The sequence below is a fragment of the Schistocerca piceifrons genome, chromosome 2, assembly GCF_021461385.2.
Source record: "Schistocerca piceifrons isolate TAMUIC-IGC-003096 chromosome 2, iqSchPice1.1, whole genome shotgun sequence".
Classification (NCBI taxonomy): Eukaryota; Metazoa; Arthropoda; class Insecta; order Orthoptera; family Acrididae; genus Schistocerca; species Schistocerca piceifrons.
Genome location: NC_060139.1, coordinates 784,954,516 through 784,977,857, shown reverse-complemented (window position 1 = coordinate 784,977,857; position 23,342 = coordinate 784,954,516). Strand labels below are relative to the sequence as shown.

The 23,342-nt window shown below is 43.3% G+C and overlaps 1 protein-coding gene across 1 annotated transcript; it reads left to right on the top strand.

Moving 5' to 3' along the window:
• The first annotated feature begins 1,388 nt into the window (after positions 1–1,388).
• Positions 1,389–21,517, top strand: LOC124775852 (acetylcholinesterase-like). Its single transcript, XM_047250686.1, has 2 exons — positions 1,389–1,403; positions 21,194–21,517. Exons 1-2 carry the CDS (start codon positions 1,389–1,391, stop codon positions 21,515–21,517), a joined length of 339 nt encoding a protein of 112 aa, XP_047106642.1.
• Positions 21,518–23,342: the final 1,825 nt, after the last annotated feature.

The window sequence follows — 23,342 nt, the reverse complement described above, 5'->3', positions numbered from 1 at the left end:
GCCTCCAGTGGTGTCGCGACAGGCGTGAATGGAGGGACGAATGGAGACGTGTCGTCTTCAGCGATGAGAGTCGCTTCTGCCTTGGTGCCAATGATGGTCGTATGCGTGTTTGGCGCCGTGCAGGTGAGCGCCACAATCAGGACTGCATACGACCGAGGCACACAGGGCCAACACCCGGCATCATGGTGTGGGGAGCGATCTCCTACACTGGCCGTACACCACTGGTGATCGTCGAGGGAACACTGAATAGTGCACGGTACATCCAAACCGTCATCGAACCCATCGTTCTACCATTCCTAGACCGGCAAGGGAACTTGCTGTTCCAACAGGACAATGCACGTCCGCATGTATCCCGTGCCACCCAACGTGCTCTAAAAGGTGTAAGTCAACTACCCTGGCCAGCAAGATCTCCGGATCTGTCCCCCATTGAGCATGTTTGGGACTGGATGAAGCGTCGTCTCACGCGGTCTGCACGTCCAGCACGAACGCTGGTCCAACTGAGGCGCCAGGTGGAAATGGCATGGCAAGCCGTTCCACAGGACTACATCCAGAATCTCTACGATCGTCTCCATGGGAGAATAGCAGCCTGCATTGCTGCGAAAGGTGGATATACACTGTACTAGTGCCGACATTGTGCATGCTCTGTTGCCTGTGTCTATGTGCCTGTGGTTCTGTCAGTGTGATCATGTGATGTATCTGACCCCAGGAATGTGTCAATAAAGTTTCCCCTTCCTGGGACAATGAATTCACGGTGTTCTTATTTCAATTTCCAGGAGTGTATGTACCAAAGGGTTAAGACCAAGGAAGCTAGAAGTAAAATGTGCCATTAAAGTTGTGGTGTCTCGTTTTGACAGGCTCAGGACGTGCTGGTGACAGTGAAGCAGGGCTTGCTGAGAGGCAGCGTGGTCATCAGCAAGCTGGGCACGCCGTACGCCGCCTTCAGAGGAGCCCCCTACGCCACGCCTCCACTGGGAGATCTCCGGTTCTAGGTGGGCATCTCGCTGAACGTTAGCGCATTTCTGGATCAACTGGTACCAGTGTAACTGGGCTGAACACTGGACACCGACATCATTAATACGGCTATTTGGAAAGTAAGATCCGATCATTCGCGAAATGGGAACCACAGGGAAAATCCGATGAAGCTTTGCACAGATATGTTCCCTCTAACATGCTTGTCTGTTGTTGTTACCTCGTTTCTAATATCGGCAGAATCATCCTGAGCGGTCAGTGCAACAGTGACCGTTGTGTGTATTGTTCTTTCAAGGACAGAGATTATGTATTATAAAGTAGATGCGCCATGTCTACGATCACAGATCTACAGCTCACACCTACAGTCTAAATTTCCTTTCTACGTTTGGGTAGACACAACTGCCGAAAGACGTACCACTATGCGTGGTGAAAAAGTGCGTTGTAGTTTACGATGATCTCTCGGTTCAGGAGTATGTTCTAAATAACACAAACGGGAAACCGGTTCTGGTATAATAAAAGTAATGCAGCTAGCTAAGGCAGAACTTTACATACTGATTTCAGTGTCTAGAATTAACGAAACCAGCGTCCTGATGTCTGACGAACCTACTTTTAGTCCTTTTCTCATCGTAACCCACGTTTAAGTGTGTAGAGCTCTAGGGAAATTTTGCAGTCCATATTCTCTTCATCCAAGAATAATGTGCAACCTCAATAATATGTTTGTACCTGTTTCTTGTGGTCACAAGCATATGAGAGGTGCGTGCTAATGACCTTAAGACTTCTGCTAGCTACACATATTCGCTAGCAATGTCATTGATTCTAGGTAGAAATGAAATGTTCCGATAAATTCTCTAATGGTTGTTAATATAGACTATAGTTTGTACGTGATAAAGGAAGCCCATGTCTTCGATTTCCTTATTAATCGCCTGATTTTAGTATTCAAGAGCTAATGTTTTCTGTACTGAGGAAACAGAATGGTTAGATTCTCTCTTTCACTGTCGTCTAGGAAGATGGATCAAAATTCCATTCCCAACTAATCAGTGTTTATACAGAATGAGGCAAATAACAGTAGCCTGGACGTGTGAATACGATTGGATGTCAGTATATGCATATATCCACACCCCCTGACCTACTGTTACTTCCAAAAGGATGGAGCAACTGTCCATTCAGCCGGCCGAACACTGGAGCAAATTTACACAGTCTTCACGCCTGAAAGAGATATTAAGAGATGTTGGTCTGGTCACCGCCATAGCTGATCAGCCAGGCCACCTGATCTGTCAACGTGCGATTACTTTATGTGAGGAGCCATCAAGTGTGATGTGTATCGCAACAACCCTCATAGACTTCAAAAACTGCAGCAGAACATTTCGAATTAGATTGCAACGGTTCCAGCAGTCAAGTTTCGATCCACCTTCTGCAGCTTGCTGATCAAGGCCCAAAAGTGCCAACAAATGAATGGTGGTCACTTTCAACATCTACTGTAGTAAGGTCAGAAAAGTATAATCATCGATGATGTTGTTTGGCAGTTGTTGCATTTATTGCAAATGATTCATGTCTAACTGAGGTTAAGTACATAAACGAATTTCGTAGAAAGCTGCAATATTTACCAGTCGGAACTAAGATACTAAGACTCTCTAAAACATTAACAGACTGTATTTCCCACAATCAGCTGTTAAATATTACCAAATATCTAATAAAAATACGCACTGTAAACAGTGTAAAAACGCACAACTTGAAGAAAGACAAATAAAATGACCAAGCATGTTTTCGGGTGGAATAAAGGTATGTTAACGGGATACTTTTTGTGATACAACCTTGAACTACATCCTACTGTATTACGCAAGGAGAACTACACAAAACTACATAATATGTAAAGTTTACATGCAGTACAACACGATCAAAGATGGTGGTGGAATAAAATACAGATGAATAGTATAAGTCTCTAAAATACAATCTTTGCCAATGAATTAAAATTATTTACCATAATAAGTAACGATTTTGAGTACAGAAAACACACATGCATACACACACACACACACACACACACACACACACACACACACTTTACACGTTTCTTATCGAAATATTAAGATATAATTACATATCTCTTTGCGAACAAAAATTCGACCTTTGCAGCAAAACAAAATTGTAATGTTTCGAAAATATGCAAGTTTTCGAACAAACACAAGGGCCACTGCTGTCATAACTTACATGTTCAATAAGATTTAAAAAATACTCATAGTCTGGCTACTAACACTATTGATGAAACTGATGGGTTAAGCACACTTGTCAACGGCGAATGTTCGACTGTTGTACCACATTTTGCAAGCACAGCACACGCTGCTCGCGTATTTGCCCTACAGAAATAAATTACAGGTTAGCATATAAGCATAGTTCGATTTTTGTACCACACATTACATTCGTCAAAAATACTGATGATCTAAGCCACAGCTTAAAGTGCACTTGTCAATGAGAATTTCCAAAGTAAACAATGTTATTCCTTCATCTAAATTCCTCACAATCTCGTCTCTAAAACCGATATCAAGGTCAGACAAAAATTATAGTGATCCCATACTTGAGTATTAACTTCGTCTTTCTGTTGAAAATTTTTGTTACCTTCTGCTGTCTGATAGTGTAAAGTACATGACACTTCGATGAAAGAGCACACTGAACATTAATAAGACAGTTGGCACAGGTATAAAACTATGGCTGCTACATGTTCAAAATAATCCACGCTTTACAGCGACTCCATACTAGGGTATTAATTTTATCTTGTAGTACAAAACTTTGCAATGTTCTGCTGAAAATAACAGACCTGACAGTAACTCTCATGTTAGGATATCAACTTTATCAAGCATGTGCTGTCACACAATAGTAGTAACACACATTTGCTTTGGTAAGAAACAAGTGTTACTATGTTTTCAACTACTCAGTTTCAAAGTCAACTTAACATCATAGTGACTCCATTCTAGAGTGATTTTTCCTTCATATGTAGCCACAGTCATATTAACTTACAGGAAGGTATAATCACCATTTGACTGTGTGATGTACTTTATTACTCTACGTAGGTTTCAGTCTAAGGCCATCATCAAGTGTCACAAATGTTAAAAATCCACACAGGTCAGATGATTTTTGACATTTGTACCACTTGATAATGACTTAAGACTGAAATCTAGATTGTGTAATAAAGTGTATTACGCATTTAAATGGCAGTTATATCTTTCTGTAAGTTTTCCGTACTAGGTTATTTTAATTTTATCTTGCATTACAGAACGCTTGTCATTTTCTGCTCTTAGTGCTAGATGGGCAAGGCAGCGGCACGTGACACAAACAAATAGGCATTCAAAACTGAAAAGTATTCTAAAACCAGAAAGTGGCAACGTATGTGCTTTAACTTGGCAGTATATGTTCTACAACCTGACAGTGCATTTCACCTACTGGATCTTAAAATTGCATAGTAACTCCAGAATCTGACAATGTGTACGTGCACTGGCGGTCAACTACAGAGGGTGTGAACTACTGGAAGGCGTCATCTACCCCAGCTGCTGGGGCTGCCCTACCTGTTACAGCAAAACTCCAACAAGTTGCCCCATATTACAGTGAAACTGTAACAAGTTTTCCTCCCTCTTGCAGCCAATAAAGTCCTCCAAACAGCAAGAAGATGCCCCAGAACAGTAAAAAGTTTCTCCAAAATTATTATAAATTCCACTACAATTGTAACAAGTTGCTTGTAACCTTAAAAAGTTGCCCTCCATGTTTCAGCAAGCCACAGCCTCTTTACTATAACGTCATTATGGCACCACCCATGGATAACTAACCTTGACCACATGACCTCACAATGCAAGGTCGTGCAATTATAAATTTATTTGTTTATTATTGCTTACAATTTCGACACCTACCAATGGGAAACCTATGCAGGCCATAATTTCACATAGCTTGAGGAAGATTTATACAGCTGATATTAACATTTATTTTAAGATTTGCAATTTCAAAATTTTCAATAATTAGTGAAATTAATTATAAAGGAAATAGAAAATTTACAAACTGTTAAATAAAAAAGAAAACAACCATCGAAAACCCTTAAACAATGATGCTACTATTACGGCAGATGGCTTACTGGTAGTTACCTATCTTAACCACAGGAAAACATCAATGTTAGGAAAAGTATATTCTTCAGGAAGCTCCTGTTGCAGAATTCCACAGCTATAATCCATACTACCTTTACTTACTTTTACGCAAGTGAGTCCCCAACTGCTGTGGACAGCATGCTACATCTCTAGGTCTGAGTTCCGGAAACCCATATTATCCTCAAACAGTCTAGATTCCAGCACCTGTCAGTTCTGAGCTGGGGCCACTGGTGAGTTAGAGCCATCATCCACAGTCCCAGTGAAGTCAAATAGTGGACCCCAACGGATTCACCCCACCAACCTCACTCCAGCCTGCTCTTGCTGGGAGACCTTTATAAGTCACATATAAGACCCCATTCACTCCTCCGTTTCTCCCATAGCTGCTACACTGTGGTCACATATCCACTGCTTCTGGTTGTCCTCAGCAACTGTCACTCACTCACTCATATTATTCACTTCCCCCTAATCACTTACAGTTAGGTTTCTCTTATTCTCTAAGTATGCGCTGTATGCGCTGAAACTGTAAGTTGCAGAAGTTTGACGTTGTTTTCACACCTTCGGAAATGCCATTTTTTACTATGTTAAGATGATTTGAAAATGGGTCTTGGCCCGAAACTAGTCATCGAGTGAATAAAAAAAGTAAAATTTGGAACTTTTGACTGGTTTCTCGTTGTACTGCTGTGACATTTTTCCAGTCTCTTTGCCACTTTCAATGCTTTTAGCACTTGTTTGGTTGTTATTTCCTGACCCATGATTTCTCTTTGCAAAGCCAGAATAGAGCCTCTGCGTCCGAGAGCAGCATATATTTGGCATAAGCCTAGTATGACTAATAGCGCCTCTATAGATGTTTTCCTATAGCCTCAACAGCACACGGCCTTGTGTGTGCCTTAGCGTTGACTTGCAGTGATTCAGCACAGTTTTTGTCTCAATAGGGTGACGAGAAATTCTATATAGCAGTGAGGAATGTATCATGATAGAGTGTAAGTGAATTACAGGGATCTTAAAGTAAGTGGGGTCCAGTCTTGGAAATTTATGCATAACGTTAGTATCTTTCTGACATATATGAAATACATTGTGTGTGAAAGTAGTAGTTCTGGTTCATGTGTACAGGGGATAGGCAAAATAATGTGAACACCTGTATCTGCTCGGGAATGGTTTATTAATAAGGGTTTGGACCCCAATCTGCCCGTAATACAGCTGCGATTCTTCTTGGAATACTGGCGTATAATAACTGTATAGTTCCCTGTGGAATGTTATGCCACTCTTGTAACTCCTGTAGTGACCAGGGAGGCGGAAATCTGCTCCAATGTCTGCGCTCCAATACCGCCCACAAGAGATAATGTTCAAGTCCGGGGACTGTGCTGGCCAGGGAAGACGCTGCAGTTCAGTTGCATACTCATACCACGATTGTACTGTCCTGGCTGTGCGAATGGTTTCGTCATCGTCCTGAAATATGGCGTCATTGTTGGGGAACAACATTTGAATCATGGAGTGCACCTGATCAACTGAAATGTTCACATAATCTTTGGCTGCAACGCAGCCTTTGAGAGTAATGATGGGACCAGCAGAATATCATGATATAGCTGCCCACACCGTTAGCCATTGGAATCAAGCAATCAGGATTGTAGGCTTCTTTTCGCGTTCTCCAGAACTAAACCCGGCCCTACATTGGAAATGACGAAAACGTTGACTCGTCGGACCATATGACGTGTTTCCACCGTTCAGCTACCAGGATTTATGCTCCTGACACCATGCTTTACGCTTCTTTGCGTTGGTTTTCATCGCTAATGGTTTCGATATAGCACTCCGTCCATGAATACTCCCTTTTTGGAGTTGTCGGCGGACAGTATTAATAGATACGGGGTGGCTACTGAGCTCTGCAACCAGTTTACCCGCCATAATTTTGTGTTGTTTTGACACAATTCGTGTTAGCGTACGACGATCTCTGTCATTTAGATTTGATTTGCTCCCACTATTACGTTTACACGATGATGTCTTTTCATGTTTTGTGTAGGCAGTCATGACTGCTGCAACAGTTGCACTTGCAAGTTGACTATCTTGGTTGCTGATGCTTCAGCTAGTCTGGCCCCCACAATCTGCCCTCTTTGGAGCTCTGTTAGGTCTTTCACTGCACATCGACCTCGCCTCTGAATGCAAATACCAACTGTGCACTACTCGCAAACGACTTGCACTGGTATAAGAACGTAGGCTTCAACGGCCGGTGTCATGACCACAACCATAGATGGAAGCATAACAGACCAAAGACATTACTGGCTAGGAACTAAACATCTATGGTCCATAGAACGCTAACACGACAGTACTGGCGAGCCCCTGCAACACAGTTATTACTGGAAACCCAGATGTGCGACTAGCCGAAAAACAGGCAACCGCAGGGAAACCGTACTGTACACAGCACGCAAACCAGCCACACACATCCCCTACACCGCCTGTGAGCCGATCTATGACCGATCGCCCACTAATCTACAACGACCTTGAACTGTTGCAGGGACGCAGCAACGGCAGCAAGCACCGCAACAAGCTCCAACAACGACAAAGGTAACGATGCACGATACCTCGAACTAACATAACCACACCTTGCATGCACTGTCGCAGATAGCAAGCCGCTACTGCCCTTACTACCCGTCCTACTGTCGCAGAGGATTTTTTCCCTTGGCTCTTGCCTTGGCACTTTTTTTCCTCTGCCCTTACAACCGCTACCCTTCAATCGTTTTCGACCACTTCTATCTCCTGATGGACCATGTTAATGAGTAATCTTATCCAAACGCATGGACAACATCACAGCCCGCATCCTGTGACGCCTGATTCAAAAACTAACATGTTTACGGAGGTGACAGTAGAACTTTTGGTTTGGCCACCACGTTGGTGTGGGCGTGGAGGGGCCCCATCCTATATGGTCGATGTCATAGTGACTGGATGAAGCGTCGTCTCACGCGGTCTGCACGTCCAGCACGAACGCTGGTCCAACTGAGGCGCCAGGTGAAAATTGCATGGCAAGCCGTTCCACAGGACTACATCCAGCTTCTCTACGATCGTCTCCATGGGAGAATAGCAGCCTGCATTGCTGCGAAAGGTGGATATACACTGTACTAATGCCGACATTGTGCATGCTCTGTTGCCTGTGTCTATGTGCCTGTGGTTCTGTCAGTGTGATCATGTGATGTATCTGACCCCAGGAATGTGTCAATAAAGTTTCCCCTTCCTGGGACAATGAATTCACGGTGTTCTTATTTCAATTTCCAGGAGTGTATTTGAGGGCCGATTAGTTTTACAACAGTGACGTCAGAAATCGATAGTCTGTAATAAATAGAAGCACCTATCCCCATGCAAAACCAGTCGTGTCCTGAGGAAGGCCGTTGCAATTCGGCCGAAACGTCGGTTTTAGTTTATTATTGTTGTTAGTTTTTAGCAATGACGCGGTATAATACCCAGGAGAATTTTAATCACTATAACCTGCACTGGTGCTTAGTCCGTAGTGAACGCGCGTAGCCCAGCGCGACACGTGCCTTACCTGCACTGTGGACCGTCAAACACAACCATCCATCCCATTGCTACCATTTTTCACATTATTTTACATGCCTCCTGTATCCCAAAATACTTACAAACGTCACTGCGTATCACCGGAGTTCCCCCCAATTCTGATAGTAGGATTCTGCGGGTGAGAGAGGCTGCTTTTGAGCAGCACGTAGGTGGTCTTATTTTGGTACGATTTCTAATTTATTATCTGAGCACCATTTTTGTCTCTGTGCAAGCACATTACTCCCATCTGCTTCCAGACAGGCTCTTGAGTTCTCTATGGCCATAACATGTCATCGTCAATATTCCTAATAATTAAGCGTTTTCATTCATTGTTAGCAATGTCTCAAGAGTAAGCTCCCAAAAAATTGGTTCACATATAGATCCCTGTGCACAACCCTTAGTGATTCGCCTCACTAGTTTACTGGATGTTGTGCCCCACTCCACAATAAGTCCTTCACAGCAATGTGGGAGGCTCTAATACAAACGTTTTGGGGCCTGTACGTGTCTCAGGCGGGCAAACATTGTGGACCATTATAACCGGACTAATGCGTCCGCAATGTCAACCCTGATGCCTACAACATACTAGCTGCTACAGTTGTCCACAATGATGAGAACAGAGCTAGCTGCGTCATCTATAGATCTGCTCTTTATGAAGCCGAACTCGCTCCGTTAGAGGGCATGTAGCTCCCTTTGAGTCTGTAATCTGTTGCACATCAAGCGCTCCTATGCTTTTCCGAAGGCGCTAAAAAGACTGATTGGTCTGTACCTCTTAGGGACCATTGGAAGTCTATCCATGCACTTCTGGATTATTACATTTTGCATATACTTCCACACCACAGGAATTCTTCCTTGTTTTGGTGATTCATTTAATAAGTGTGTGATGAATGTGGACAGTTTTGCTCATAGTTGCTTTCAGCGTTTCGTTATGATTGTAATCGGGGCCATGGTCTTTCCATTCCTTAGCTGATTGATAACAAATGCAATTTCTTCTTGTACAAATGGTAGAACGAGTTCTGGGATTTCATGTGGGGACATACATACTTTCTCATGCCTCTCTTTGAAGAACGACATCATTTTCACTGTTGTCTTCCGGAAGAAGCGACTGCAGCAGATATTCAGCGGAGCCTCTCCAACCTGCTGTAACAGTCCCTCCCTGTTCACGCCATACACTTGGTGCTTTTAATTTTTCTGTTTCTATTCTATAGGGAGTCGCTCATGCATCTATTACTAGTTGCCTTTGAACGTATTATTCCCAATGACTTTTCTACGTACTATCTATGAGAGTTGCGTATTCGGATTTCATTGATCTGTACAACAGCAGTCTAGCCTCTCTCTCTCTCTCTCTCTCTCTCTCTCTCTCTCTCTCTCTCGTCATGTCCCAAAGCACTCTGATAAAATTTGCACAGTTGTTGTATATGTTTTCTTCAGCTCTGTAAGCTCCGCAGTCTAAGATGTACCACAATGTCTAGGAGTTTTCTATACTGTAATACACACATTTTGTGCTTTTTGTAAGGCAGTTGTAAGTGTCGATATGCTATGCAAGTTACGCCGTGGTCAGGATCTTCTGATATTTGACGATCAATTTTTGCACTTAATTTTTCCCGGTTAGACTTTTAAAATTTTTAACGAAATTGAATATGTTCCTATCCCATACTCCTTTGTTGTAAGCCAGAACCAACAAATCTATCATGATCGCACGGTGGTCGCTTCCAGCAGCAAGCTGAGAGGTTCTTCTGGAGTTGATTTCGTTATCTTCAAACCGATTTGACAAGGTGATACAATTGTTGGTTCGGTATCAACATTGTTTTCGTACGCGGCTGGACAGTCCGCCCTGTTCAGCACATAGAGGTTTAATTCATTAATTGCGTCCTGCGTTTGTATTCCACGCTCATCCATCCACACGACTTTACCATGGCGCGGATTTTGTGCTAGCGTCCTTCGCTGTAAAGCAGATATGTGACGAACGCTGTACATAATGTGTCGCATTTCTCTGCCTGTTAATATATGGTTTAACGTTGTGTGAACATTGCACGTAAATGCTCGTTAGTGTTAGTTTACGGTGTGAGGCTTTAGAGTTACTGTTGCAGCATGTTCTTCACAAAGTTTGGAACTTTTTTTCTTGAATAGAAATTTTTTGAAAAGTACTGTTTTTCATTTGGATCACTTACAATTTTCCTTACGTGAATTGAAAACTGAGGAACATTGTCTCCCAATCTTCTACTAACTTACTTATTTCAGTCATTACTCGCGCATAGTGCACAGCATTTATTTTTAATGTCTGCATATGTCAAGAATGTCGAGTAAACACACGAGATTTCCACAGGCAGTGGGAGATAATAAAACAGGTCTGACCACGCGCTACGACAAAGTCTGGAAGTTCGTTCCAGGTCAAGAAGCTTTTTTCTCCTGGTGAATCCTTGTCTCAGGATTGTCATAAGTTAGTTGGCAGGTTGTTCACTTTCAATTGAATTTTGTCAATCACTTCAGAGATCGGAAAAATCACAGAGTCATATTCTGGGTGTGCCATTTGAGTAAGGTGACGCAGGTCTACTTTCAACGTGTTGAGGTCCTCTAGTTTATTTAGACGAAGATTATTTTCAAGATATTTATGCATGTCTTCTAGTTTCTGATGGATGTCTGCAGCTGACGTAAAATCCTTTGAGAGCAATTTCAGATTCTCGACAGATTGTCGATTACTAGGCGCAACAGCTTCCGTTGATTCCGCTACATCAGTGATGACCCCATTACATAAGGCGTGAGAGAACGTTTGAATCTCCGAAAGACGAGCACCGCCTGTTTCTCTAAGCCTTACATCTTCCTTCTTTGTCTCTCGTTTTATCACCTTCTACGCCTGTTTCACAGAAAAGAGCTGTTCGCCTAACAAATCGTTTTCCGTACCTATAATTTACACTTTGATCTACTCGAACATTACGATTCTGCCTGTCTATTTTCGGCGTCTCTCGTAAATACGTTGGGGTATCTGGATTGGGTGGTATCTGACATGTCCTAATATAATGAAGCCATAGTGGCATCGTAAAGAAATACAAATGCCATTATGGCTTCCTTATCCTAGGAGATGTAAAACAGATCTGAAGATGGTCATCGTTGACCGAAATCGGCAGTCTAATGACGCAATTTTTTTTTGTTATCAAATAGAAAAAATTTATTCGAAAATTCCTGAACCACTGATTTAATCCGCGTATATGGCGCCGATTGTGTAATTTTTTAAGAAACAGGAGTATTAGGAACATTAATGTTGTGAATTTTTGCACAATAGTCGGATTTATGGTAGGCTTAAATGTGGCTAACTGTATACTAGTAAAAGATACAGGCCTTACTTCCCAATGAAAAACTTTTCTGTTTACAACACCATAGTTTAGTAGCAAATAAATCCTCTTTTTAAATTTGACTGAACATTACGAAAATCAGGTATTATGGAATAAATCTGAATCAAAACGTAACAAAAATCCTGTAATGTTATCCCTTCTTTGTCAGAGAGAACTCGCGCTAATTTCTGATCAGTTGTTAACAATATTCCCTTATTAACAAGAAATATAATTAACACTCTTTTCTTTTCTTCTGCCGAATTCTTTTCATGCTGCTTGTCTTTTTTTTCTTAATCTCAGAGTTAATTATAAGTGCACAGTTAACAGCATATCACATTATCCAAGTAAACACTTTTTCTGTCTCTGACTTAAATAGTTGTCAGTGCTTTCTTGTAGCCTTTCTTTTCTTTTTCTTTTTTTTGTTCTTTCTGCATAGTTTGAGCTCTAACTAGAATGTACATTAGCCGGCCGGAATGGCCGTGCGGTTCTAGGCGCCACAGTCTGGAACCGCGAGACCGCTACGGTCGCAGGTTCGAATCCTACCTCGGCCATGGATGCGTGTGATGTCCTTAGGCTGGTTAGGTTTAAGTAGTTCTACGTTCTAGGGGACTGATGACTTCAGAAGTTGAGTCCCATAGTGCTCCGAGCCATTAGAATGTACATTAAAATTTATTTTCCTTCTCTGTTATTCCCGTTCGTTGCCTTTCAGCCCCACTGTGTTCTCCAATCATAAAAACTTGGCCTTTTCTGCCATAAAGAAGTCAATTGCCACCCAAACGTTATCCCTGTCAATTACAAATTTTAGTAACAAATCTCATCTGCTTCAGACGTTGGTGAACAATAACCATCACTAGAAATTTGTTACATTAGTTCGTGGATAACCGATGCACCACTTTCATTAAGTTGAAAATAACTTTGTCACTAGTTTTTCTAGAGTTCTTCGATACCATCAGAGAAGAGAGTAATATGACTTTTTTCTACATTAATTAAGTTACACAACCACTGAACTACGTGGTAAACAACGACAGTAGCTTCCGTTTCATCACTTTGCAATTGACGCTTTATCAGTTCAAATAACGTGCAACCCATCAAACACAAGAAAAGGAACAGTACCCTCTCCCAATAGACAACATTCTTCCAACGGATAGCTACTTCAAACGAGATAGTGATCAGAAATTCTACCGATTAAACACTATTCCCATTCAGACATCTACGTAAAAGAAATGGTTCAAATGGCTCCAAGCCATCTGAGGTGATCAGTCAGCTAGACTTAGAACTACTTAAACCTAACTAACCTAAGGAGATCACACACATCCCTGCCCGAGACAGGATTCGAACCTGCGACGGCAGCAGCCGCGTGGTTCCGGACTGAAGGGCGTAGAAATACTCGGCCACCGCGGCCGGCTTCTATGTAAAAGGCTGGAGACGTTATTAACTCGAAGATCAACTAACGACCACTTTAATTTTACTCAGCCGATGGTACCTTGATCTTGAGTCTCTCATGCTACGATACTAACAGTCGATTACGATTTTGTGATAAACAGGAATTTGATCCGAAAACATCTGTATTAAATCAACATATACATATTAAAAAGGATGACAATTTCACATAATCGACAACAACAAAGTTAATTTCCTTTCCACTTAAATGCTATTTTTCACGTGACGCATTATACTCCGGTTGGTCTCGTGACATTTTCTGCAGGAAAACACGCTAAGGATGTAACCTACCAACAAAAAAAATATGTCACACATTCACATCCAGTGTAACTTCCCAACATCTTACTATTCCGTAACGTCGCAACAATAACGTGACTAATCTCCCAATAAAAAATGTGATTCATATATAACCTTTCAATAATTAACTGACTGTGAATCTAAACTGATAAATTTGGACGTCAGCAGTGCTGCGTCATGGCCCTGAAAGATCATACTGAATAAATGGAAAATTCTTACCTCAATGAAGTCACCGGATAACGCGTATACATCTGCTCCTATAAGAAATTTTTCTGGCACAGCCCAGTGCAATGCTGGCCGCAAAATTTGTCATGTATAAAAAGAAACAACTGATTTTTCCTTACGTTAATCGGGATGACCATGGATTGCAGAAATTAGTAAATTCTTTAAATTCAGATGAATGATTGTCAAAAAGTTAATTTTATAAAAAAAGATTATTATTAAAAGATTTTTTGAAACAGTTGCATGGGACTTGATATAACAACAGTACAAATTTAGTTTAACAAACCACATATGCACGCGGCTGCTTTTACCCTATACTACATCGCTCAGGCACCGCCATCGCTCCCCACGACCGGCCTAGCCAACTCCATACACCAGACTGCTACCTACTACCACTACTACCACTGCTACCACTGGTCTCACTGCAGCCAACACTGCTCTCTGGTCTGAGATTCTCTTATAGCTTACATATCGCAGACAACGCGTGAGCGATACATCGAAATTACATCTGCTCGAGTGCGCTAGCAATAAAATCCTTGGTCATGGACCTCTTACAAGGAACATTGTTTCAAATGAGAACACGACACTGGTTTTCCCCACTATTCAGCCACCTGTCGATTCCAGAAGAGTCGAAAATGACGTTTCGTTGGAGAAGAAGAAGAGGCAAATGGCGCAGTTTAGTCATCCTGATGATTTTACTTTCATTGCCAAAAGCCATGAAAACCAGTACACCTGTATTAATTTTGTAATTTCTTCTCAGTATTTTGCTTTACGACTTGATCGTTGCGCATTGTATTTCTGTTACGCGGAATTTTTTGTATTTATATCGTGTGAAGAATGTACTAGAAAGGATTTACAGAATTTTTCGCTTAGCTAAGGAACGCTATTCCAGAGGGTCCGCAAGATGCTATTAGAATAAAAAATATATTAAATATATGATAACAGATTTTTTGTTTTGGCTGCTCAATATTTTTTCGATAGTGAATATGTCAATGTTTTTTTAAGTACCAAAAATAGAAGACGTATAAAAAGACTCTTCATTTGGCTTTTTTAGGTACTTGATACTGTGATATGACAAAGTACCAATCATGCCCGATGAGGGGGTCCTCGAGAAAATTTTGTTGGGAACCCCTGGTATAGACTGAAGCAGCGACTGAAAATTTATACCAAGGCCGGGAATCGAAGTCAGGTCTTCTGCTTACTAGGCAGCTGCGCTAGCCATTAAGCCACAGAGGTTCGCTCCACTGCACGTATTACCCTGGGACCCCTCCCTCCTCGATCCAAATTCTCAGTGTCACCTCACTGTACTTTAAATTCCCCCTACATATGAACAGTTCTGTTAGCGTGTACTGCTGAATTTACACTGAGGCGCCAGTGAGGATTGGATCGAGGACGGAGGCGTGCCAGGATAATCCGTGCAGTGGTGCGAACCTCTATGCCAACGTGGCTTAGTGGCTAGCGCACCTGCTTAGTAAACAGAAGATCCGGCTTCTATTCCCGGCCTTGGTACAAAGTTTCACTCATCGCTTCAGTCTACACAAAACTATGCCCTTACTTTGCCACAAACTTCGCCAAAGTTCATCAGCTGAGCAACAGCTCGGTAGTGACATGTCCTTTTCCACTGGAAAATATTGGATACGTGATATGATACAAGAAAGTACCAAAATGGTACTGAAAATTTGCATCGTTAACGAATATGTTCAGTTAGAGGCGGTCGTTTAGGACATAGGCCCCACTTGAATTTATATACTTTCTCATTTGTTTACTCAACTGCTATAGCTTTTCTTTCACTAGTCTTCTGACTTGTTTAATGCGGGCAGCCACGAAATCCTCTCCTGTCCAACCTCTTTATCTCAGATTAGCACTTTCACCTAACGTACTCAATTTGCCAATCTTTACAGCTCTCTCAAGTGTCTTAACTCACATCCTATGCTGTCTCTTCTTCCTTCCAGTATTTTCCACATTTTCCTTTCCTCGTCTATCCACCCGTAAATTTGTCTGCAACAGGAAAATATATGGGATTTAATTAATACAAAAAATGCGGAAGGCGGTATTTACATAAAGACCTCACTTATTTATTCAGAGGTAAAGTTACAGTTCAGAATATCGAGTAGTGGCTCCCTGGAAGATACATATCGTGAGTCTTTGTATGGCGCCCAGAAACGAAAGACGGCTATCTCTTCTGCATCAGTCAAAAGAGGATACAAGCAGCAGCGATACACGTGCTCTGAGATTAGCATCCTACTACAAAAAGATCATCATGAAACTACATAATCTCCCGTGAAACTAAACGGAAAAACCATAGTACTGACGGGGAAGACACATATCAAATAACATGTTCGCACTAATTTGCTCATCCACTGTTACTGAACTTACTGATTTTCATAAATGTTTTCGAGCAGAAGTTCTGTAGACACTCATACACAAATATTTATTAATATTTTTATTTATTTATTTATGTATTTATTTATCCTGGCAAGACCAGGACCATCCCCCCCCCCCCTCTTACATCAAAATGGTTTAAATGGCTCTGAGCACTATGGGACTTAACTGCTGTGGTCATCAGTCCCCTAGAACTTAGAACTACTTAAACCTAACTAACCTAAGGACATCACACACATCCATGCCCGAGGCGCCGCATCTCGTGGTCGTGCGGTAGCGTTCTCGCTTCCCACGCCCGGGTTCCCGGGTTCGATTCCCGGCGGGGTCAGGGATTTTCTCTGCCTCCTGATGGCTGGGTGTTGTGTCCTTAGGTTAGTTAGGTTTAAGTAGTTCTAAGTTCTAGGGGACTGATGACCATAGATGTTAAGTCCCATAGTGCTCAGAGCCATTTTGAACCTATGCCCGAGGCAGGATTCGAACCTGCGACCGTAGCGGTCGCGCGGTTCCAGACTGTACCGCTTAGAATCGCTCAGCCACTTCGGTCGGCTCTTACATCCAAACGGTCATTACAAATACGCTGTGTTCATTACTACACTCGTGTTTAGTAAGTCTGATAGTCGATGTAGTATACAACAATTAGAATTAAGTGTAACACAACCACTGAAAAAGGTACTAGCTACAGTCGAAGAAAAAAGCAGCTTATATTGACCATGAAATCTAGAGCAACAAAGACGAGTAGAGTAATTCTTTTACCATAGGCCACTTGATTCTTTTACCGAAATGATATGGAACGAGTCAGTTTTCAGGAGATGAATACATGTTTAGTGCGAACATTAATGAACAAATTTTTTAGTCTTACTCATGCAACTACATTCGTTTTGTAGGCTACCGGCTATTAAATAGAAATTTTTCTAGGAATAGAAGTTGTTTATGAAGAATAATTTTAGGTTATATTTAAGATTTGCATTTCTAAGTAAAATTAGTGGCACACGCAACAATGGATGTCAGAGGGGAGGGGTAAAGGGAGGGAGTGAGCGAGTGAGAGACAAGAACGTTGTGTAACACGGGTAATAAAAAGAGGGGGTGGATTTTGGCATGAGTGATTGAGAAACGAAAAGAGAAATACGTGTAACTGGGAGAAGACATAAGCATTTACACTTCTGTTTGAAAGATGAAAAATGGCCATACATTAATTTTTATGGATAATGAGACCGACAAAATGAAGTGCTTCAGTTTTTCTCAAATGTAACAGGGCGCTGAACTGTGCGCAGGGTGCAGGGTAGCTTTGTCTAGAGGCGGACATCAGTAACAAAGAAGAAGCTTTTGTTTCATGAATGGGCACAACTAGCATAGTAGATAAGTGAAATGTTGGGTTGTGACTATGACGAGATGATATGTAATTGATCTCCGATGCCAAGTACTGGCGTGCATGCACAGTGAGGAGCCTATGAAGCAAACACTCCGTTTGGTAGTCAAGTATCTTTCCAACCTCAGCGATACTAACTGGCGGTGTGAAATACTGACATGAACAAATAGATGTTGCAGACGTAACGCACACAAGCATAGTGTTAGTTCTATCCGTCCAGAGCTTTCACTACTCACACATGTTAAATCATATCTCACTGGTGTTGTTTCGGTAGAAAGAGTCATTGTCCAAGTTTACGTTTCAGATCTTGTGGAAATATGTTCCGAATCTTCTGAAAGAAATACGGGTAACCAGAAGACTTCCCGCACTTGGCAACAGTACTTTTTGCGCAGTTGAGGTGCCTATCCAAAGCTACACTATTTTTTGGGAAAAGTGAAACACAACGACCGAGAGATGTGATCAAAATGAAATTTATTCCACCTATTAAAGACACGACACTACGCACATGGTTAGCATTACAGATCTGTACATGCACTGTGACTTGGAAATTCAGCACGGAGGAGCGCAACCGTATGCTAAAGTCTGAGCCCTCGGCGTCGTGGTATGGATTCAAAAAGCGCCTGAAACATGCTGCTGGGTAATACTCTGTCACGCGGTTTGTAGGCGCGTCCACAAAGCATCAACGATGGCTGCTGGGGGACCTGAACGAAGAAGTTGCCGACCGACAATATATCAGACATGTTCGCTGGACGGCAGGTCAGGGCTGGGCAGGTGAGGGAAGCAGTGGTACCCGTCGTTCCTCGAAGAAGGCTTGCAGATTCCTCGCCACTTGCTGCCAGGCGTTGTACTGCTGAAATATGGCAAGTCGAACGGCTTGCAGGAGCAGCACAGTCTCGGTCATCACGGTAAGACAAGCCGCAGCGGAAGTCATCCAAAACCAACACATTTTTGCCACTCAGCACTGCAGTGTCGGCTCTCACGTGCCCATTGTAGTCAGTAGCTTTGGTCGGTTCCAGTCAATGGAAGCTGACGCAATTGCATGCCTGACACCAGTCCAGTCTGCAAATTACGGAGTCAAATGTCGACGCAATCATATCCAGATCCGCTGCAGTGATCCAACGTCGCGCCAACACTGTTAACGAAGCTGTTTTATCCATTAAGGCCAAGCAGACAATATGGAGGTCATCTCGCGCTGTTGTGATGGTTCAAATGGCTCTGAGCACTACGGGATTTAACTGAGGTCATCAGTCCCCTGGAACTTAGAACTACTTAAACCTAACTAACCTAAGGACATCACACACATCCATGCCCGAGTCAGGATTCGAACCTGCGACGTAGCGGTCTTGCGGTTCCAGACTGTAGAGCCTAGAACCGCTCGGCCATCTTGGCCGGCGCTGTGGTGACACATATGGAAATGGAAAAAAGAACACATAGACACCGGTGTGTCAGACCCACCATACTTGCTCCGGACACTGCGAGAGGGCTGTACAAGCAATGATCACACGCACGGCACAGCGGACACACCAGGAACCGCGGTGTTGGCCGTCGAATGGCGCTAGCTGCGCAGCATTTGTGCACCGCCGCCGTCAGTGTCAGCCAGTTTTCCGTGGCATACGGATCTCCATCGCAGTGTTTAACACTGGTAGCATGCCGCGACAGCGTGGACGTGAACCGTATGTGCAGTTGACGGACTTTGAGCGAGGGCGTATAGTGGGCATGCGGGAGGCCGGGTGGACGTACCGCCGAATTGCTCAACACGTGGAACGTGAGGTCTCCACAGTACATCGATGTTGTCGCCAGTGGTCGGCGGAAGGTGCACGTGCCCGTCGACCTGGGACCGGACCGCAGTGACGCACGGATGCACGCCAAGACCGTAGGATCCTACGCAGTGCCGTAGGGGACCGCACCGCCACTTCCCAGCAAATTAGGGACACTGTTGCTCCTGGGGTATCGGCGAGGACCATTCGCAACCGTCTCCATGAAGCTGGGCTACGGTCCCACAAACCGTTAGGCCTTCTTCCGCTCAAACCCCCCAACATCGTGCAGCCCGCCTCCAGTGGTGTCGCGACAGGCGTGAATGGAGGGACGAATGGAGACGTGTCGTCTTCAGCGATGAGAGTCGCTTCTGCCTTGGTGCCAATGATGGTCGTATGCGTGTTTGGCGCCGTGCAGGTGAGCGCCACAATCAGGACTGCATACGACCGAGGCACACAGGGCCAACACCCGGCATCATGGTGTGGGGAGCGATCTCCTACACTGGCCGTACACCACTGGTGATCGTCGAGGGGACACTGAATAGTGCACGGTACATCCAAACCGTCATCGAACCCATCGTTCTACCATTCCTAGACCGGCAAGGGAACTTGCTGTTCCAACAGGACAATGCACGTCCGCATGTATCCCGTGCCACCCAACGTGCTCTAGAAGGTGTAAGTCAACTATCCTGGCCAGCAAGATCGGATCTGTCCCCCATTGAGCATGTTTGGGACTGGATGAAGCGTCGTCTCACGCGGTCTGCACGTCCAGCACGAACGCTGGTCCAACTGAGGCGCCAGGTGGAAATGGCATGGCAAGCCGTTCCACAGGACTACATCCAGCATCTCTACGATCGTCTCCATGGGAGAATAGCAGCCTGCATTGCTGCGAAAGTTGGATATACACTGTACTAGTGCCGACATTGTGCATGCTCTGTTGCCTGTGTCTATGTGCCTGTGGTTCTGTCAGTGTGATCATGTGATGTATGTGACCCCAGGAATGTGTCAATAAAGTTTCCCCTTCCTGGGACAATGAATTCACGGTGTTCTTATTTCTATTTCCAGGAGTGTGATATTGTGTCACCCAGTAGCCTTTAGGTGCTGTGTATTGCCTCTGCACAGGCCCCACATACGCCTCTCTGTTGAAACTGGTGCCTTGTACGAGCCTCAGTGTCGTGGAACGACAGACCGGCCTCCAGTCCGAATGCACTCAGCATACCAATATTCCATCCCGTCATGACAGCGAGGCATTGTGGCAGTTGATTCCACGTTTCCACTGGGCACGACGGCTCCGCACCAACGGGGCGCTGCGTAAGACTGACTTGTCCGCTCATACAAGAGGGCGCTGATAGGCCTACGTGCACGCCACCTCTCTGCCTTTTAAGTCAGTTGTTATGGTTACACTGTTCTACACGTCCTCTTATTGTGGAGTGTTGTAGACCATTGCTTCTAAGTGTTTCTTTTTTTCCACACAGTAGTGTACATTCAGGTTCTTCACTGTTTACTGATGTGATATTCGGATATCGTTGATGAAACTAGGAAACAATCATTCACGGAATTAAGAACTAATTAATTTCCGATGGGACACTATAATTACTTGGCACTTATTCGCATTTAGTTTAATTTGCGCCTATGTGGCCATTGATGACAGATCAAATCGTCATTCATAGGGATGAAACTGATATATTTATGTCTCTTACCCGACCATTATATGTCAGTTTATGCAGCACTGAGACTAGGCTTTGCAAGTGAGGAACTACATTTTATGTCCTGCAGGCGCCGCAGCCGGCCGCGAGATGGTCGGGCGTTCGCGACGCCCTGGAGGAGGGGTCGGCCTGCACACAGGTGCCGCTTCCGGATGTCCCAACGGCGAGAGACCCCGGCGACGAGGACTGCCTCGTCCTCAACTTGTACGTGCCCCTCAACACCACTGAGCCGCCCGCAGTGTACGTCTGGATGCCGGGAGGCGCCTACTTTGTTGGCAGTGGCACCATCTCTCAGTATGGGCCAGACCTCCTCATAGAAGAAGGTATCGCTGCGGTCACTGTCAACTACCGCCTCGGAGCCCTAGGTGAGACAACCTTCACTTATGGTGCTTAATCACAATGATCCATAGTTGATAAGAACGTCTTGCGAGATAGCAGTGCTTGTGTTATCAAGAAGAGCGAAGCAATGTTCCTTCCGGGTCTGGCCGTAACTTGTGCACGGATGGGCGAAGCTGTGAAGGCAACAGTCCGCATAAAACAGGAAATTCGGGGTAGAGTCCCTGTCCGTCATTGTCGTCATTCCAATGTACAGTCGATGTTGGTTGATATTCGTAGCTGTGAATACTTTTCCTGTATTTGTTGATGGCCGTAGTAGTTGCAGTGCCTGTTCCATTGGACATGCATGCACGTCCGAAATAACTTTGCATTGTGCTTCTTAATAACACAGGTACTGATATTTCGTATTTATTCGCTAATACCAGGCCCTCGATTCGCAATAAATATGTCCTTCCTCGGAATATATGTAATGTATGAGTGCAGGTTGTGACACATGGACGACGACGATTGGAAGTTTGGGACTGGCCGTGACTGGTGCTCAGCTGGACGGAGCTGTTATGGCAAGCGCTAGCAAAAGCGAGAGATCCGGGTTCGAGTCCCTGTCCAGCACAAATTTTCATTGTTATCATTCCAAAGTACAGCCAAAGATGGTTAATATTCGCAACTACGCATACATTTCTTGTGAACGTATTACATTTTTAGTTTGTATATGTGAACAACTCCAAGTAATTAACATTGTTAATCTGACTCTTTGTGTTCATTTTTAAAACCGCTTGTCATATTCTTCAATCAGCTTCTTCACCATACTGCTGTAGCTCTCACTACCTTTGGCAATTATTGCCTATTCATCAGCGACTAGCAGAGAGGATAGTTCATTGACTGCCGCAGAAATTGCCTTCGGCTTACATTTATTTTTCAGTGTCTTTAATACTGCTACCAAATAAATGTTAAACAACAGAGGAGGCAGTGGGCAAGTTTCTCGAACCCCTTCGCTAATTTGGAATTCTCTGATGGAACATTACCCAGTTTCACTGAGCTGTTGGTATAAAGATGTAACTGCATTAATGTAGGGTATTAACACGCCATTATTCCTCATGCCCAGCCACTTCTCACGTAGCGCCACTTACTAAGTCTGCGAATGTTAAATGGACTGTTCGCTCTCTTTCAATATATCAAAGACAAACATAACTGACTATATTATAGTAGATGTAACGATCAGCGTGATTTAGATATTTGGGATTTTAGTATTAGATGCTATTCTTTTAAATATTAAGTATAGCTATACAAGCGAACGAACAGATTGTAGAAGATATTAAAAATAACTTTGGACAAGGAAATATCGTTATACATATGGGTGGGAAGTTTGGGATATAAGGAACAAAGAAAAATTAGCTATTAGCCATAGAAATAGATTACTGGAGACGAAGTGCTGGAATCTCAAGGTTAGACGACTTCGTAAATGAAGAAATAGGAAAAATATGGAAGTTGAGAGGAACATAATGGATGATGCATGTCACTCCGGCAAGAACAGGAACACAACTGAGAAATCCAATATTTAGGAATAACGACTTAAAGAATTCTATACAGCTTCCATTGAAATAGTATAAACTTCCTTTAAATATCATGTAAGTATTGTTGGCATCAAATTCCATTATACTTTTCGTGCAAGCTGAGGCATATCACACATATTTTTCAGTGATACAAAACTAAAACTGCCGTTTTTTGATTTGTGTCACTTATCTTGCCGGTGTGTGATATGTCAACGAAACTCTGGACTTTTGGAATCTCCAATAGGAGATTGGCAGGACCGTAAAGTACAGAGATGGAGAAGCGATAGACGGTATTAGCTGTAAATAACTCGCAAAATAAAAAAAAAATAAACC